The sequence below is a fragment of the Ovis canadensis genome, chromosome 13 (genome assembly GCF_042477335.2).
Source record: "Ovis canadensis isolate MfBH-ARS-UI-01 breed Bighorn chromosome 13, ARS-UI_OviCan_v2, whole genome shotgun sequence".
NCBI lineage: Eukaryota > Metazoa > Chordata > Mammalia > Artiodactyla > Bovidae > Ovis > Ovis canadensis.
In genome coordinates, this window is record NC_091257.1 from 54419616 (window position 1) to 54436509 (window position 16894).

Below are 16894 nucleotides of genomic sequence, written 5' to 3' on the forward strand. Positions count from 1 at the left end.
TTTTAATTTAAGGAAATTTAAAAGTCAGAGAAACAGGATGAGGGGGGAATCTTCAGTATTTGAGACAAGGGATTCATATCCACAACTTAAGAAAAATCAGCAAACCCCTAAACAGGCAACAAATAAAAAACGAACAGATAATCCCTCTGGGAAGGAATACAAATAGATGACCAAAATATGAAAGGAAGAAAAACTTGCCACCCCAAAATATCTCTTTGGCATGCAGATTATTTGAAGCTGGAGACAATAGCTCTGAAGACTCAGGAAGAACCTTTGACCTTCCCCTTAAACTGCCTAAAAAAACACAGATAGAGGACCTGTACCAGAAGGGAGCCATTGCCTAGAAGCCTCTAACTCACATGAGGCATTGGACGGGAAGTCATGGCCCATTGTCTCTGCAGGGCCCAGCAAACCTTTGTTTTCCAAACAGCTATTGGTCCATCTCCTAAGAACTACCTTCCTTCCCTTTGAAGCCCGAAACCACTGTTCCAACATTCTCTTTTGTCTTTAGCTGAAGGTGATATTTCAAGGTTTTGGCCATTTTGGTTCTTTTGGCTCTCCCCTATGTGTACATGTTATTACACTTTGTTTGACTTTCTGCTGTTAACCTGTTTCATCCTAATTTAATTTATTTTAGTTATTTTGGCCTTGCCACACAGCATGTGGAATCTTAGTTCCCCACAGAGATGGAGTCCTCGCCCCTTCCAGTGGAAGCTGAGAGTGTTAACCACTGGACATCCAAGAATGTTCCCACTTTTTTTTCTTTTTAAATTCTAAATCTTTGACCAGCCAGAAGAGTGAAGAAGGGCAGAGAAAAATTTCTTCCTTCCCAACAAAAATAATCTTTGCAAAGCACTAAGATAATAAAAAGCCATTTATCAGATTAGCCAAAGCTTAAAAATATTGATACTTCCCTGGTAGCTCAGATGGTAAAGAATCCACCTGCAATGCAGGAGACTTGGGTTCAGTCCCTGGGTTGAGAAGATTCCCTGAAGGAGAGCATGGCAACCCACTCCAGTATTCTTGCCTGGAGAATCCCACAGACAGAGAAGACTGGTGAGCTATATAGTCCATGGGCTCACAAAGAGACAGGACTCAGCAACTAACACACAGTAAATGCTGACAAGTGAGGTGGATGTTTTCAAAGAAGGTGGAGGTACTGGAGTTGGGCACAGACCCCCGAAGAGCCACATGGTACCTCCTCATAACCTCCTATGTGCCTACAATTTGGCATTTTCTCTTGAGTTTTCACACGGTACACAAGGCTGCTCATCACAGTCATGATTGTGACAGCAACATATTAGAAATGACCTAAGCATTTATCAAAGTAGAATGGATACATGGGGTATTCCTAGGTATATCCCTGCATGGTTATCCCTTTGGTGGAAAACCATTCCCACTTGAAATGAATTAACCAAGGGTGGGACTTTCCTAGTAGTCCAGGGGTTAAGACTCTGGACTTTAAGACTCAAATGCAGAGCAGGGAGGATTCAATCCATGGTCGGGGAACTCACAGCCTACATGCTGTGCGGTACAGACGAAAAATTAAAAGTAAACAAAATAAAAAGAATTAACCAAGTATTCATGTATCAATATTTTCTTAGGTGAAATGAGTATGAGCGAGCTATGGGACCGTACATCAGTACAATTCCATTGTGCAGACAAAGCTCATAATGATAACATTCAAGATTGAAACACATAAAACTGGGCTTCCCTGCCTCCCAGTGCAGGAGACATAGGTTCGACCCCTGGTCTGGAAAGATCCCACATGCCGCAGAGCAGCTAGGCCCACGCGTCACAACTACTGAGCCTGCGCTCTACAGCCTGGGAGCTGCAACTCCTCAAGCCCACGGGCCCTACAGACCATGCACCGAGACAAGAGAAGTCACCGCAACAAGAAGCCTGTACACCCAACTGAGAGTAGCCCCTGCTCGCCACAGCTGGAGAAAAGGCCTCACAGCGACGAAGACCCAGCACAGCCAAAAATTAGTTAATTAATTAAAATGTTTAAAAAAGAATGACACACACAAAACTGATCATTGTGATTCCTTCTGAGTAGGTGGGGTTAGTGGCAGCGGTCAAGGGAGATTAGTTTTAACTATGTCGACTGAAAAAAATGCACAACCTAAAAGTTGAGAGTTATGTTTTGTTCAGGGGACATACCAAGCCCAGGAGATGGCCTCTCAGATAGCCCTGAGGGACTGTTCCAAAGAGGTAAAGGAGGTACCAGGATACACAGGAGTTTTTACAACAAAAAACGAGTAGCTGGAACATCAAAATATTACTGTTAATTAAAGAAAAAGACATCTCTAGTTGATGGATTTAGCACTTTCCTATGGGAAAGAAGCAAGAGTCTGGGCTCGTTGGAATCATGTTTTGGTGAGGACCTTTCTATCTCCCTGCGTATCCTGTTTTTCTCCTCCCTGAATCCCCTCAAGGTGCACGATCTGCGAGCTACAGTGGCTGAGGGCTTGGTGGCCGTGACATCCTTTGTTTACTGACATGACGGGTGATACTCTTTATCCACTGCTTCAGTAATCTTTGGGAATTGGGATCTTTGTTCTCTGAGCAGGCATGGAATCCCCAACCCCTGCCCTGGAAGCACAGTCTTAAGCACTGGGCCACCAGGAAAGTACAAATAACCCATGATTTCATGGAAATATATATATGTATTATGTCTGTAATTATAATTAAAATTTCACAAACATCAATGCAAACACTCTTGGGAGAGGGCTTCCCTGGTAGCTCAGATGGTAAAGAAAGTGAAGTGAAGTCGCCCAGTCGTGTCCGACTCTTCGCAACCCCGTGGACTGTAGCCTACCAGGCTCCTCTGTCCTTAGGATTTTCCAGGCAAGAATACTGGAGTGGGTTGCCATTTTCTTCTCCAGGATGGTAAAGAATCTGCCTGCAAATTCAGCAGACTAAGGTTCAATCACTGGGTTGGGAAGATCCCCTGGAGGAGGAAATGGCAACCCACGCCAATATTCTTGCCTGGAGAATCCCAAGGACAGAGGAGCCTGGGGGACTACAGTCCACAGGGTCGAAGAGAGTCGGATATGACTGAGCAACTAACACATAAAAACAAAAAAAGGGCCAAATTCCAAGATGCTCCGGTGTCACTCCCCAGACACTCCTCCACAAGTGAAGGCAAGCAGCCTTCATTACTTCTTTGTTTCCATGGTGACAGTTCCTGGGGGCAAAAATCTTCTGAAAGTTTGTAACAAGCCAATTATTTTCCAGATTGCTTTAGGAAAACTCCAGCATGGGGTGTGCCCACTAGACCTGGAGGCTCCGCCAGCTCAGCGGAAACAGGAAAGGCAGTTGTGAGGGTCAGTGGTTGTTTGTGACCTGGAGGTGGGTCTAAGCCCACAGAGCTGATAAGATTCTCAAGGCCCATCATATCCCAAGGCCAACTCAATGCACTTGGGGAATAGAAATTCCATGGCTGGGAGTCAGGAGCTTGACTTTTCCCACACACTAGGATTCAAGTCTTCATCTGTCAGTGACACATCCTTTCAAGAACCGCTGATAACACTCCTGAGTTAGTACTGGAATTCCTGTATCAGAACGTGCTCTATAAGCGCTTTCTTTTTTACTTGACCTTCAAGAGAATCTCTCTCCTCTTATCTAACTCTAAAATAAAGAAAGCAAGATTGAGTCCCTCCTTTCCCCTCCCTCCAGCCTGCCCTGCAAGCAAGGGTGTCAGACAACTTCTCTCCTGGTCCATCAGTTCACTGGGGAAAATTGTTATCTAGTGGGCAGATCTCGAGCTTAGAGACTTTGGGGCAGACAGGCAGAAGGAGGGTTGGAGTCCAGGAACACTAATCTTTTGTAGTGGGGATGAAACGGCCTCTTTGCAGGCAGGGAGGTGAATGAGTCTGTTTTAAGTGTCAGCTTTATCAGCTCTCTGCTTCCTAGCGGGTCACCATTCATATAAAGAAAGGACTGAACTAGGAAGAAAATGTGAGAGCATTTAGGGGCAGGCTCCAAGATGTTTTCATCTCGTCATCCTATGTACTCACCCAAACCCCAGCCCTAGTATCAGGGGTTCAGGAATAAGTGGGTACGGAGGGATTCAGGACTCAGCTGACAGGGGCTGGGCTGGGATTGGAAGGAAGGTCTTTCTGAGTCACAGCTGGGGTCCTCACCACTGCTCTTTTGACTTAAAAAAAAATAGTCGCAACCTAAAAGATGAGAGTTACGTTCGATGGAAATTTTTAGGACTTAAGCCCAGGAGGTAGCATCTCAAGCAGTCTTGAGAGAATTGCTCCAGGGGAGCGGGGTAAGGGGGATTGGTGAGGAGCCAGGTTATATAGAAGTTTTGCAACAAAGGGTAGGTAGTCTGAACATCAAAAGTATTTTTGTGAATTAAAGAGAGCCAGATATCACAAGGAATTTAGTGCCTTTCTGTATATGGGAAGTGCAGGAGTCTGGGCTCACTGAAATCATTCCTTTCATATGCATCTCAACTATCTGGGGCCAGTGTCCTGGGTGTTTTTTTCTTTCACATCCTGAGCTCCAACCAGTCCATCCTAAAGGAAATCAGTCCTGAATGTTTATTGGAAGGACTGATGCTGAAGCTGAAACTCCAATACTTTGGCCATCTGATGTGAAGAACTGACTCATTGGAAAACACCCTGATGCTGGAAAAGATTGAAGGCAAGAGGAAAAGGGGATGACAGAGGATGAAATGGTTGGATGGCATCACCGACTCGATGGACATGAGTCTGAGTAAACTCTGGGAGTTGGTGATGGACAGGGAGGCCTGGTGTGCTGCGGTCCAAGGGGACACAACTGAGCCACTGAACTAAACTGAGCTCCCTTGGGCTTACTGAAGGGAGTGGTTGCAATCTGATGGCTGTCAGAGCTCAGGTATTCTTCCTCCTTCCTGAGTGCCCTGGAGGGCTGAAATCGCTGATGACTGTGACATCATTGTTTACTGATAAGATAGGAAGCACTTTCTCTGTCAGGTAGAGAATGCAAATCGGGCTGCCTCACACACTGTACCCCCTGCTGCTGGAAGCGTGGCCCCAAGGGTGAGTTTCCCCCCGACAGGGACATGACCCACCCAAAATAATTATAGAGTGGCCCACATCAGTGTAGACTCCTGGGCCCGGCTGGAGCTGCATAGGTTCCATGTTGTCCAAGTCGAGCCCTGGGTGTGATCTTGGGAAAGAACCTGGGGCTTCCCGAATTCTCCTGCCCTTGGCCTGGCTGCAGGGTAGGGTGAAACTCATCCCAAGGAGTACTTCTTGTGCTTTGTTCTGGACCCCAGGGCGGGGGCACTGGCTTTCTGAGCAGAATGAGGAAGGGACGCAGAGACCCAGCCCCAGGCTTGTTCCCCCTGTGGCGGCTGCAGAAGTGGCTGGTCCTACCAGCAGCCATTTCCCTGCTCCGCACACCAGCCCTGAGGGGTATTCAGAACAGAGGCCATGCCCTGACTTTTTCTGGGCAGGCTCTCTGTGCCCTGACCATGTTGCTGCTTGTGGGATTTTCTGGAGAGAACATAGCTGCTGTGTTTTGAACAAGTACTACTATCTCACCGGCTCTGTGCCCTGAAACCTGAGGCCCATCTCTGGTGCCGATTCACTCAGTAACAGCCGTTTGGCTGTGTTGCCACCCCCTCGGCCGTCCACACATGTCCAGGGCGGCCAAACAGGGTTGCAGAAAGCCACACTGGCTTCCAGCTTGGCACATGCGTAGGCAGCCCCTTGTCCCCTGGAGGAGCTCTAACAGAGACCCAGATGTGCTGGGGTCTCAGGTTGTGTAAGTGGATTTGGAGAAACTTTGATGAAGCAGCTTACACTGAAACTGACTGCTGTTGGCTTTAACACAGGAAAAGGCTAAAACTTCAGTTCACACTGCTCCCCCTTTGGTGGGTGGTAAGTTATCCCTGTTTGCCCTCAAAGAATGAAATCTGGAAGAACATGAGAGCATAACGGGTGAGGTCAAACATCTGCCGAATTAAAACCAATCAAACACACCTGTGTCTGGGAACAGTGATGGAGAGCAGCTTACATCCCATCAGGGACCTCGGGGCTGACCTCAGGGAGCAGCAGACATTTTGGGGTGGCTCTTGTTGCTGGCGGCCTGGCTCTGGAACTCTAGCTTCTGGTCCATCCGTCAGGTAAATCTGTGCCATCTGATGGATGAGTTGGGGTCAAAAGGGGTGGAGAGGGGAGATGGAGGCGGGTGAAAACGCCCTCAATCCAGCCAGAGCGTCCCAGAGTCATCCAGCCGGGGCAACCTCTGTGGTCATCCACCTTCATGTCTTGGGGTCCCGGCCCTTCCCTTCTGCTTTACAGATGAGGGGGTGTCACCTGTGGTCTGCCATCTGGGTGTACTGAGTGACAAGCACAGTTTGTAGTGTGTGTTCAGGACACAGAGAGCTGGCTGGAGGGGTCAGCTGCTTCTCTCAGGGAAAGCCATTCAGTTCGTGAATGATGGCTGTGAAGGAGACTGAGGGCAGAAAGGATGAATGTTCTGGGGTGGGAATCTTCCCTTTGAGATTTGCCGGAGGTCAAGGTTGCGCCTCCCCAGGGCACGCCTGCTTGCTCCCTCATGGGCCATGTGTGACCTTCCTGCCCTAGAAAGGGGAGGGGGGACCCCCTGCACAGATACTCAGACACCCCCAGCTCACCCCACTCACTCCCACCTTTTTAGTCCTTCCTTTTTCCATTTTCCTACATATTCACCCTTTTTCTTATATACCTAATAAGTTTGGTGACAGTCAGTTAAACATACAGAAAATCACATATTACACGTATCACTAGCTCCATCCAGTATCATCATTTTGCCACTTTAAGAAACGAAGTGCTACAGGTGGCTGAGATGCTCTGTCTCTGCCTACCTCCATCTGCCTGTTCATACCTCCACGCACCTGTGCATACCTCCACCCACCTGTGCACACCTCTATCCATCTGTACATACCTCCATCCACTTCTCTTCCTGAGAACTAGGATGATTAACCCAATACTGCATCTTGGGGTCATCTATTTTCATGTATATATATACAAACACTCAACAGTACAATTTTGCTTAGTTTTAAAGTTCATATACTGAGTGTAATCTGTTTCACTCTTTTTTGCTTTTATGAAAACTTGTTTGAGCTTTTGCCTGTGTTGATGTGTATAATCTGGTTCTTTTTCTTTCTCTTTTTTTCTGCCTACGCCAGGCAGGCTTATGGGATTTTATTTCTCTAATCCAGGATTGAACCCATGCCCCTTGTGGTAGAAATGCAGAGCCTTAACCACTAGACCACCAGGGAGGTCCTAGTTCATTCATTTTAAGTGCTGTGGAGTATTCTATACCTCCATTTATCCAATGTCTCCAATTGGTGGACATTTAGGTGCTTATAATTTGGTGTTCTTACAGACAGTGGTGTGGCCAGTATTCTCATCTCACCCAGGGGTGTGGGTTTCTCTCAAGCGTGTGCATAGGAGTCTGTGTCTCTATAAGGTACCACACACCACTTTCCAACGTGCTCGCCAACATGCCTCCAGCAACATGTGAGTGCTCCTGTTTTCCCACATCCTCAAGGATTTGACATTGTCAGACTTAATTTTTGCCTCTGGAATGTGTCTCAAAGGAAATCCCCTTATCTCCTCTTTTAAGGCCCCAGTGCTTCCAGAAGCTCCACCTACAGCCTGCACCCCAGTCACACACAAAGGGGATGGACTTGGCTGGCCCCCCGTCCCCTGACCTCTAAGTGCTGAGAGTGCACACAGCTATTTGCTGGGGCCCCTTCTCCATCTCCCCCCCGCCACCCCCCATAGGTAGTCTCTCCTTGTCACAGTGACCTATTCCAGTGACTTCCAAATGTATAAGTTGTTCTACCCTTAGTAAGGCAATGGCACCCCACTCCAGTACTCTTGCCTGGAAAATCCCATGGATGGAGGAGCCTGGTAGGCTGCAGTCCATGGGGTCACTAAGTCGGACATGACTGAGCGACTTCACTTTCATCTTTCGCTTTCCTGCATAGGAGAAGGAAATGGCAACCCACTCCAGTGTTCTTGCCTGGAGAATCCCAGGGATGGGGGAGCCTGGTGGGCTGCCATCTATGGGGTTGCACAGAGTCGGACACGACTGAAGTGACTTAGCAATAACAATGGCAATACATTGAACTGATGACTAACAAGCAACTCAGTTAAAACTTAACCTGTGCAGTGTTCAGCTGGGTTTCTTCCTCAAATCTGATCCTTCCCCATTTTTTCCTCAGTGAAAGGCACTATAATCTATCTAATTGCTCAAGCCAACAACTTAAGAGTGGCCTTGAGACTTCTCTCGCCCCACACCCACATTAGTCCACCTCTCAGTTTCCATGTCCAGTGAACCCTGGATTTACCCCCTTCTCACTGATACCACTCTGGCCCACACCACCGTCGTCTCTTGCCTGGATCATTGCAGTTGTCTCCTAACTACTTTTGCTGCTTCTCCTTGCAAACCACGTGTAGCCAGCAGCCAAGGGGATCTTTTTAGAACATAAAACAAGTAAAATGGCCATTCCCCTACTAAAGCCCTCCAGTGGTCCTCAGTTGAAAACTCAAATCCAAGGGTACTGTAATCTAGAAGGTGGACAAGGGCTGGTGGCAGGCAGACCACACTTTTCCACAAACCTCCCTTGCCTCTGGGACTCGCTGTGTGGAAGGCTCCTCCCCTGATCTTTTCTTGGCTTTCTTGTCATTCAGGGCTTCATCACTTCCTCAAAGACCTGTCCTGACCACCCACTGTAGCTAGGATGACCCTTCAGCTGCCACCTACAACATCACTCAATTCTCTCTCCATTCTGCAACTTCTCCATGCTCAGTGCTGTGGTCCGTGTCCCAGATAGAATATCGTCTCCATGAGAAATGTCATGGAGTGCTTAGCATGAAGTGAGTAGCCATAAAATTCTGAATGAATGAATAGATGAGGGTCAACATTTTGGTACAGCCTATAGACTCAAAATGTCGCACAGAGTTGGACGTGACTGAAGCGGCTTAGCAGCAGCAGCAGCATAGACTCAAAATGAAATTTCTCCCAGAGTCTCTCTGGGTGGGATAAAAGCTGCTTGAGGCAAGACGACAACATCTTTAAGCTAGAATAATGATTCGCAAGCAGCACTGTGAAAAATTATGGAGAGCTTGACATGTGGGTTATACCTACAGAAATCTGCTATATTAGGAAAGAAATAATCTAAATGCTTATTTTAAAATATTAATTGGTTTCTTGTTGACATAAGTGACATTTATATGAAAACATCTGTTAATTTAGCTAAGTTGTGTCCAACTCTTTTGTGACACTATGGACTAGTCTGCCAGGCTCCTCTGTCCATGGGCCTTCCCAGGCAAGAATACTGGAGTGTGTTGCCATTTCCTTTCCCAAGGGATCATCCCAATTCAAAGACTGAACCTGTGTCTCTTACAGTGCAGGTAGATTCTTTACCACGAGCCACTTGGGAAGTCCTATATGAAAAAATAACTACATTTTTAAAAAAATGAATGGCAGTGACACTCTGAGTAGCTGTTCCACAGATCCTGATTAGCATCATGAAGATCCTTTTGAATGAGTGGACATGGGGAGGAAGGGGGGCTCAAGAATTCAGACCAAACTTCAGGGTCAGATGTAGCTTCTCCCCAAGCGTGTAGACAAGGCATGCAAGACCACACAAGTCTTCTCCAAGAAGAAGGCACGTTTCCCCATCTCTTCCCCTGCGGCTCCCTGACTGCCTGCTCACCCGCTCCTACCCCCACACAACCCTCTCTCTTCCCTTTCCCCTAACAAGTCATTGGAAGTTGATTTGCCAACTGTATGTATCTTCAAAATAGACATCTTTCTGTAACCAGAATAAGGATAGTATAATGTTTAATCCAGGGCATCCATTTTGACTGTTCACTTTGACAGTATGAATGTTGAAGCCTGTTTTTGCCAAGATTTGTTTATTCCTCTTTGTAGTTCATGCTGAGAAAGCAAACTGGGTGTCATATTTTTTGTTTTATTTATGTCATATTTTAGTGTGATACCGAAACCTAAGTTCTTCCTCTTTCTCAGAAGCTGCTCCCTCCCTATTTCCCCCCTCCTGTGGGTAAAGGAAATTCAAAAAGCCAGGATATTTTTTAAAAAAAAAGAAAAGAAAAGCAGTCATCTCTGTGCTCCTATTGAAGTGGCTGAAGCTGCCCAGCTCTGGGCACGCCTCTTCCACTTCCTGACGTCACACTATTTTTGTCTTTGAATAGCTCATTGACACAATTGCCTCGGAGATCGGCGAACTGAAACAGGAGATGGTGCAGACAGATGTCAGCCTGGAAAATGGCCTGGGACCCACCGAAGCCCACAGGTGACCGAGGCGATTAGGCATCGGGGACGCGATGGGGGCGACGTGACCCTGGTAGCCTCCGGGATAGCTGTTCCGGTCGCCTGGCAGGTTTGGGAACTGGGAGTGTGGTGGCCACTCCAGAAGAATCTTCTGTAGGAGGTGGGAGTGGCCTAGGAACCAGTTGTCTGGGTTCACATTAATCCCTCCGAAGGCACTTGAACTTTACACCTTCTCCATTCCTCTTGGCATCAGAACCCGGAAACCTAAAGTTCTATCTGCCACCTCCACCTTCTCATAGTGATGGAAACAGTAGCGCAGCGGGAGCCTCCGTGTGCAAAACAGAACTCAGTGTAGCCCGTGTCTGTCTCCAGAAGGTTTAAAGGGAGCGCTGAAGAGGATGGGCTCGCTTTGCATTCTCAGGTCAGGAAAAGCCCCAGCACCTTCTGCCGTGGCCCTTAGCCTGAAATGTGACCCGGCGTATTGGAAATTGGATGTGGTTGTAAGCGATGAAGAAAGGCACTGGCTACCTGTGTTACGTTGTGTTCACAACGCAGAAGGTCTAAGTAGGTAGTTAAGGACTGGCATTTTCTGCAGAATGAGGATACAGAGGTTGGGAGTGGGCAGGCTGGAGGAGAGTCCCCAGACCTTCTCCAGTTCTTGGAAGCTCTAGTTCTTTGCAAGGACAGGAGGGCATAGTCGGTAGAAAATGCCATGGACACTTGGTGCCACGGAGGCCAGATTCATTAGCAGTTTCCCCTTTTTCTCAAGAAATGGGGTTGAGGCTGCCTGGTGCAGTGTGAGGGTGAGATTTTTGGAATTGGTTTTGCTTGCAAGTCATGAGCTGGGCAGGAGGAGTCCTGCAGAGGCAGGCAAACCAGGTGAATCTGGTTGTTAGGGCAAGTTTAAAACCAGCCCGACTTGTTCCTTCTGTAGAGGAGGGAGAACCAGCCGACCCAGGGTGGCACCCTGCCACCCTGCAGCTGCCACCTTGCAGCTGAGAGTCTGTGGGTCCACACCCTGAGTCTCTGGAGGAATGTGTCCCCCACTTAGCTGTGCAAATACTCTGGGCTGTCTGTTTCCTCTCCTTTTGTACAAAAATGTGGGAGGTAGACCAGATGGTCCTCCACTTGGCATTCTGTGACTTCCCCTTGACTTTGGTGTGAACAGTTTTAATGGGTTCATTTTTTTCCCCCAGAAACTAGACAAATGCACACTGATTTTTGACCAGAGATTTTCTGCCCCGTGTTCAATCTAGTTCCAGACTCCATGGAACTTTTAGCCAGGTTTTTTCTCTTCACCCTTAACATCTCCTTTAAGGTTTTTAAATTTAAGAATGGCTATAAACATTTCACAAAAACTTTTTTTTTTTCATATTAGTGTCTGTTATTCTTATGCTACACTGGTTGATACTGAATTTATGAATTTTAAAGGCTTTTAAAAACGGGAAACAGGAAAGTTGAGATTATCTTTTTTTAGTTTGTTTTTTAATTGAAGGATAGTTGTTTTACAATGTTGTGTTGGTTTCTACCAAACATCAACATGACTCAGCCATAGGTTTACTCATGTCCCCTCCCACTTGAACAGCCGTGGCACCTCCCTCCCTATCCCTCCCCTCTAGGTTGTTACAGAGCCCTGGTTTGAGTTCCCTGAGTCATTCAGCAAATTCTCCTTGGCTATCTATTTTACATATGGTAATATCTGTTTCCAAGATTATCTTTAACAACGTGTATGGTGTTTACTATATGTGGACCACTGTTGTAAGTATATTACATCTGCCAGCTCATTGAGTCTCCTAACGACCCTTGAAGGAAACTCTATCATGACCCTAGTTCTGCTGATTTGGGACCCATGTGACATGGAAAAAAGCCCACCTGAGAAGCCTCTGGATTCTGTGCTGGGATCTCTCACTGACTGTTTGGAGCATGGAACAGGGACTTAGTTTTAATCCCTCCATTTTGCCCAGTGAAAAAGTCAGGAGAGGCAGGTGATGGAGCGGTACTGCGAGGAGGACTCTGAGCTGTTTGCAGATGAGGGCAGAGCAGGACTGTGGCTACAGGGAGACAGTGGGTCAGCCTGGCACAGGGCACCCTGAAGGGCAGATGACTGGGAAGCAGTGGGAGTGAGGGGAGCAGAACCCAGTCAAATGAGAGCCTTGTAGCCACTCCAGTGTTCTTGCCTGGAGAATCCCAGGGACGGCGGAGCCTGGTGGGTGGGCTGCCGTCTGTGGGGTCGCACAGAGTCGGACACGACTGAAGCCACTTAGCAGCAGCAGCAGCAGAGAGAAGACACACCCCCAGCCCCATCCCACCCTCATCCCCTACCCCAGACGTGGGCAGGGCACCTTCTGGTGGCTGCAGGAAGGCATCCCAGTCACCTTCCTTTGTGACATCACCCATGGTGAGGATGCCTGGGCGCTGTGGCCTAACATCACCTGCCCCAGGCAGTCACCAGGAAGCATCTGGGTGGATGCAAGGTGAAGTACCTGCTGACTCCCCAGGTTAGGATGCAGTTTCCTGCCTGCAGTGGCTCCTTTGTGGTTAATATTGAGATGAGCTGGAGGTCTTAAGCCTTTTTGGGTGTCATGGAGCCCCTCCTCAGGATAATACTCTAAATGCATAAAATAAAATATGTAGCGTAACAGCGGGAACAATTGACATACGAGGATCAGAATTGTTAACGTGATTTCATAGCATGGGTGCTCCTTTACTGACATGTTAAAGGCCAGGTCAGGCTGTGGGTTGAGGAGCCGCTCTCATCTGGAAGTAACACAGGCAGGACTGCACTGACACTGAGAACGTCTGGGACTGCTGGTGGGGACAGGGCTCAGGGGCTGAGAGCACTACTGAGATGTGCTGCCTGCATTCAAACTGGGAGGAAGTTAATTTCAGAAGGAATCAGGTTAGTGGAAGTAAAGATGTCCCTTTTTCCTGTCCATGGTCAGCTCCCACCTTCTGTCCCCTGCAGGGACACTCGTGGGCATGGGGGACACCAGGCTCCCTGGTCTCCTCTCACCTCACCTGCCACTGGCTGCTTCCTCCTCGTCCCCCTGCCCACCTGACCCTGGGGCCCCAGCGGCCTCTGCACCATCCCCTTTCCTTTCTGAATAGGAGCCTCAGTGTCCACATCAGTAAAATGGGGACAGTAACAGAGCCTTACCTCTGAGTTGTTAGGAAGACTGAGTTAATAGCTGTGAAGCACTTGGCCCAGTCTCAGCATGTGGTAACCACAGTATCTTGTTTACAGAGACATCTCTAGAGCAACTTTCTGTGTGATCCCATCCAGGCTTTTAAATGGAATCTTTTTGGTTCCACTTCCTCTTACCTCTCTCTGTCTCATCCATCCATCATTACGAGCATTCCCACCTCCAGAACATTCCCAGATTCCTAGCTTGTATCCATCCCTAGGCTGGTCCTCTGTTGGATCCACGTGTTTGCATCCAGCTGCCCACAGCCTGACCCTTGGCATTTCAAACTTACAAAGACCAGGACTGAGCCCTTGGTTTCCCTTCACAAATGCATCAACCCTGACACCTCCTGTCTCATAACTGCCTTCCTCTCTATCTCCAAACTCTGGCAGCTCTGCCAGTAAGATAGATCCAGGGTGGGACCACTTCTCACCCCTACTGCAGTAGACCCTGCCTGCTGCCCCTGCTTTATCTTCACCGATTCACCACCTCTGAGCTGTTTTTTTTTGTTTTTTTTTTTTGTTTTTTTTTTTTGTTTTTTTTTTTAAATTTTTGGCACAGCTCCCACGGCATTTGGGCCAGGGATCAAATCTATACTCCCTGCATTGGAAGGTGGAGTATTAGACTGCCAGGGAAGTCCCTCTGAACTGTTATCTAAGTCAGAGGATGATCTGACTTTAGTTCATCTGAATCCAAGTCACGTCCCTTGTGTTCAAATCCCTATAGTAGTTTTCCATTTAAAACCAAAATCTTCACCATGGCCTCCAGTCCTTCAGGGATCCAACCCCTCCCCCACCCCCTAAATGTCTTCTGACAGTGTCCCCTACTCCATCTGTCTACTCCAGCCCCTGGGCTTCTGGCCAAGCAAGCTCCCACCTCCCAGACTTCATCCTACTGTTCCTTCTGCCTGGAATGCCTCTCCTGCAGGAAGCATTCACCCATGGACTCTCCTTTCTCCTGTCCCCTCAGCTGGCTGTTGTTATTTTTTTTTTAAATATTAATTTATTTCTTTGGCTGCATTGGGTCTTCGTTGCAGCCGCATGTGGGATCTTCATTGCATCTTGCAGGGACCTTCATTTGAGGCTCATGGACTCTCTAGTTGTGGAGTGGGGGCTCTTAGTTCCCCAATCAGGGATTGAACCTGTGTCCCCTGCGTTGCAGGGCAGATTCTCAACCCCTGGACCACCAGGGAAGTCTCTGGCTTTATTCGAATTTGTAGAACTTGTACAGACCTAAAATGGACTCACTGGCTTACATATGTGTCTTCTGCCCCCAACACTAAAAAGTACGTTGTGTGAGAGCAGAGACTTCATCTGTGCCCAGTGCTGTTTTTTTTTTCAACACACAGGATGGTGTCTGGCAGGTAGCATACACTTAGTAAATATTCAGTGAATGGAAAAATGACAGTCGCCAGACCCTTTGAGATTCTAAACATATTCAAGCATCAGAAGCCTCTTGGAGAAGCAAGACGCCAGACTCATAAAGCAATTAGGGGACCTCAGTTCAGTTCAGTTCAGTTCAATCACTCAGTTGTGTCTAACTCTTCACGAACCCATGGACTGTAGCACGCCAGGTTTCCCTATCCTTCACCAACTCCCAGAGCTTGCTCAAACTCATGTCCATTGAGTCAGTGATGCCATCCAACCATCTCATCCTCTGTCGTCCCCTTCTCCTCCCGCCTTCAATCTTTCCCAGCATCAGGGTCTTTTCAAATGAGTCAGCTCTTTGCATCAGGTGGCCAAAGTATTGGAGTTTCAGCTTTAGCATCAGTCCTTCCAATGAATATTCAGAAATGATTTCCTTTAGGATGGACTTGTTGGATCCCTTTGCAGTCCAAGGGACTCTCAAGAGTCTTCTCCAACACCACAGTTCAAAAGCATCAATTGTTCAGCGCTCAGCTTTCTTTATGGTCCAACTCTCACATCCATATATGACTACTGGAAAAACCATAGCTTTGACTAGACGGACATTTGTTGGTGAAGCAATGTCTCTGCTTTTTAATATGCTGTCTAGGTTGGTCACCAGAGAAGGCAATGGCACCCCACTCCAGTACTCTTGCCTGGAAAATCCCATGGATGGAGGAGCCTGGGAGGCTGCAGTCCATGGGGTCGTGAAGAGTCGGACACAACTAAGCGACTTCACTTTCACTTTTCACTTTCCTGCGTTGGAGAAGGAAATGGCAACCCACTCCAGTGTTCTTGCCTGGAGAATCCCAGGGACGGGGGAGCCTGGTGGGCTGCCGTCTCTGGGGTTGCACAGGGTCGGACACGACTGAAGAGACTTAGCAGCAGGTTGGTCATAGCTTTTCTTCCAAGGAGCAAGCGTCTTTTAATTTCATGGCTGCAGTCACCATCTGCAGTGATTTTGGAGCCCAAGAAAATAGTCTGGTGCGGAAAGAAATAAAATGCTGAAGATGTGGGGTAGGCCTTCAGCTTCCTCCAGAGCAGAGGGAGGGTCCCCAGTGTACTCCCTTCTGGTCTCTGTACCCCAGGGGTAGACACTTACCTGGCTTCTGTCGCCATCAGTCAGGTTTGCCTGTTTTGGGACTTGACGCAACTGGAATCATACAGTGTGTATTCCATTCTATGAATACAGCACAAGTTGTTTTTTTCTGTTGATGGATATTGGCATTGTTTCCAGTGTGGGGCTATTTTGAATAACGCTGCTGTGAACATTCTTGTGTCTTTTGGGGGAACACGTGTGACAAGCTTCAGTTAGGGACATAGGAATGAATTGATGGGTTGTAGGATGCTTATATCAGAAAAGGCAATGGCACCCCACTCCAGTACTCTTGCCTGGAGAATCCCATGGATGGAGGAGCCTGGTGGGCTACAGTCCATGGGGTCTCGAAGAGTCGGACATGACTGAGCGACTTCACTTTCACTTCTCACTTTCATGCACTGGAGAAGGAAATGGCAACCCACTCCGATGTTCTTGCCTGGAGAATCTCAGGGACGGGGGAGCCTAGTGGGCTGCCGTCTATGGGGTCGCACAGAGTCGGACATGACTGAAGTGACTTAGCAGTAGCAATAGCAGGATGCTTATATAGTCAACATTAGTAAATGGTGTCCAACAGTTTTCCAAAGTCATTATGTCAATTTGCACTTCCACCCACAGTGTGTGAGAGTTCTGAATGCTCTGTTCTCGTCTATACTTGCTGTCATCTACTTTTTTTTTTAAATTTATTTACTCATTTATTTGGCTATGCTGGGTCTTAGTTGTGGCAAGCAGGATCTTTAGTTGTGGCATGCACACTCTTAGTTGCAGTGAGTACGTGTGTGCTATATCGCTTAGGTCGTGTCCAGCTCTTTTCAACCCTATGGATTGTAGCCCACCAGGCTCCTCTGCCCGTGGCAGGGATTCTCTCCAGGCAAGAATACTGAAGTGGGTTGCCATGCCCTTCTCCAGGGCACCTT

General features: G+C 47.8%; 1 protein-coding gene across 16 annotated transcripts in view; it reads left to right on the plus strand.

Moving 5' to 3' along the window:
- The window catches only part of RIN2 (Ras and Rab interactor 2), a 204854-nt gene that overhangs the window by 131533 nt on the left and 56427 nt on the right, over window positions 1–16894 (plus strand). For 10 of the 16 annotated variants that reach the window (XM_069547824.1, XM_069547829.1, XM_069547823.1 and 7 more), the window contains one exon: window positions 10215–10315. The exons of 4 other annotated variants lie outside the window; for them this stretch is intronic. In XM_069547824.1, the coding sequence (XP_069403925.1) occupies window positions 10215–10315 (101 nt within the window). Of the gene's footprint in view, window positions 1–10214; window positions 10715–16894 lie in introns of all 16 variants that reach the window. 2 more of the 16 variants (XM_069547835.1, XM_069547837.1) reach the window with 1 other exon arrangement.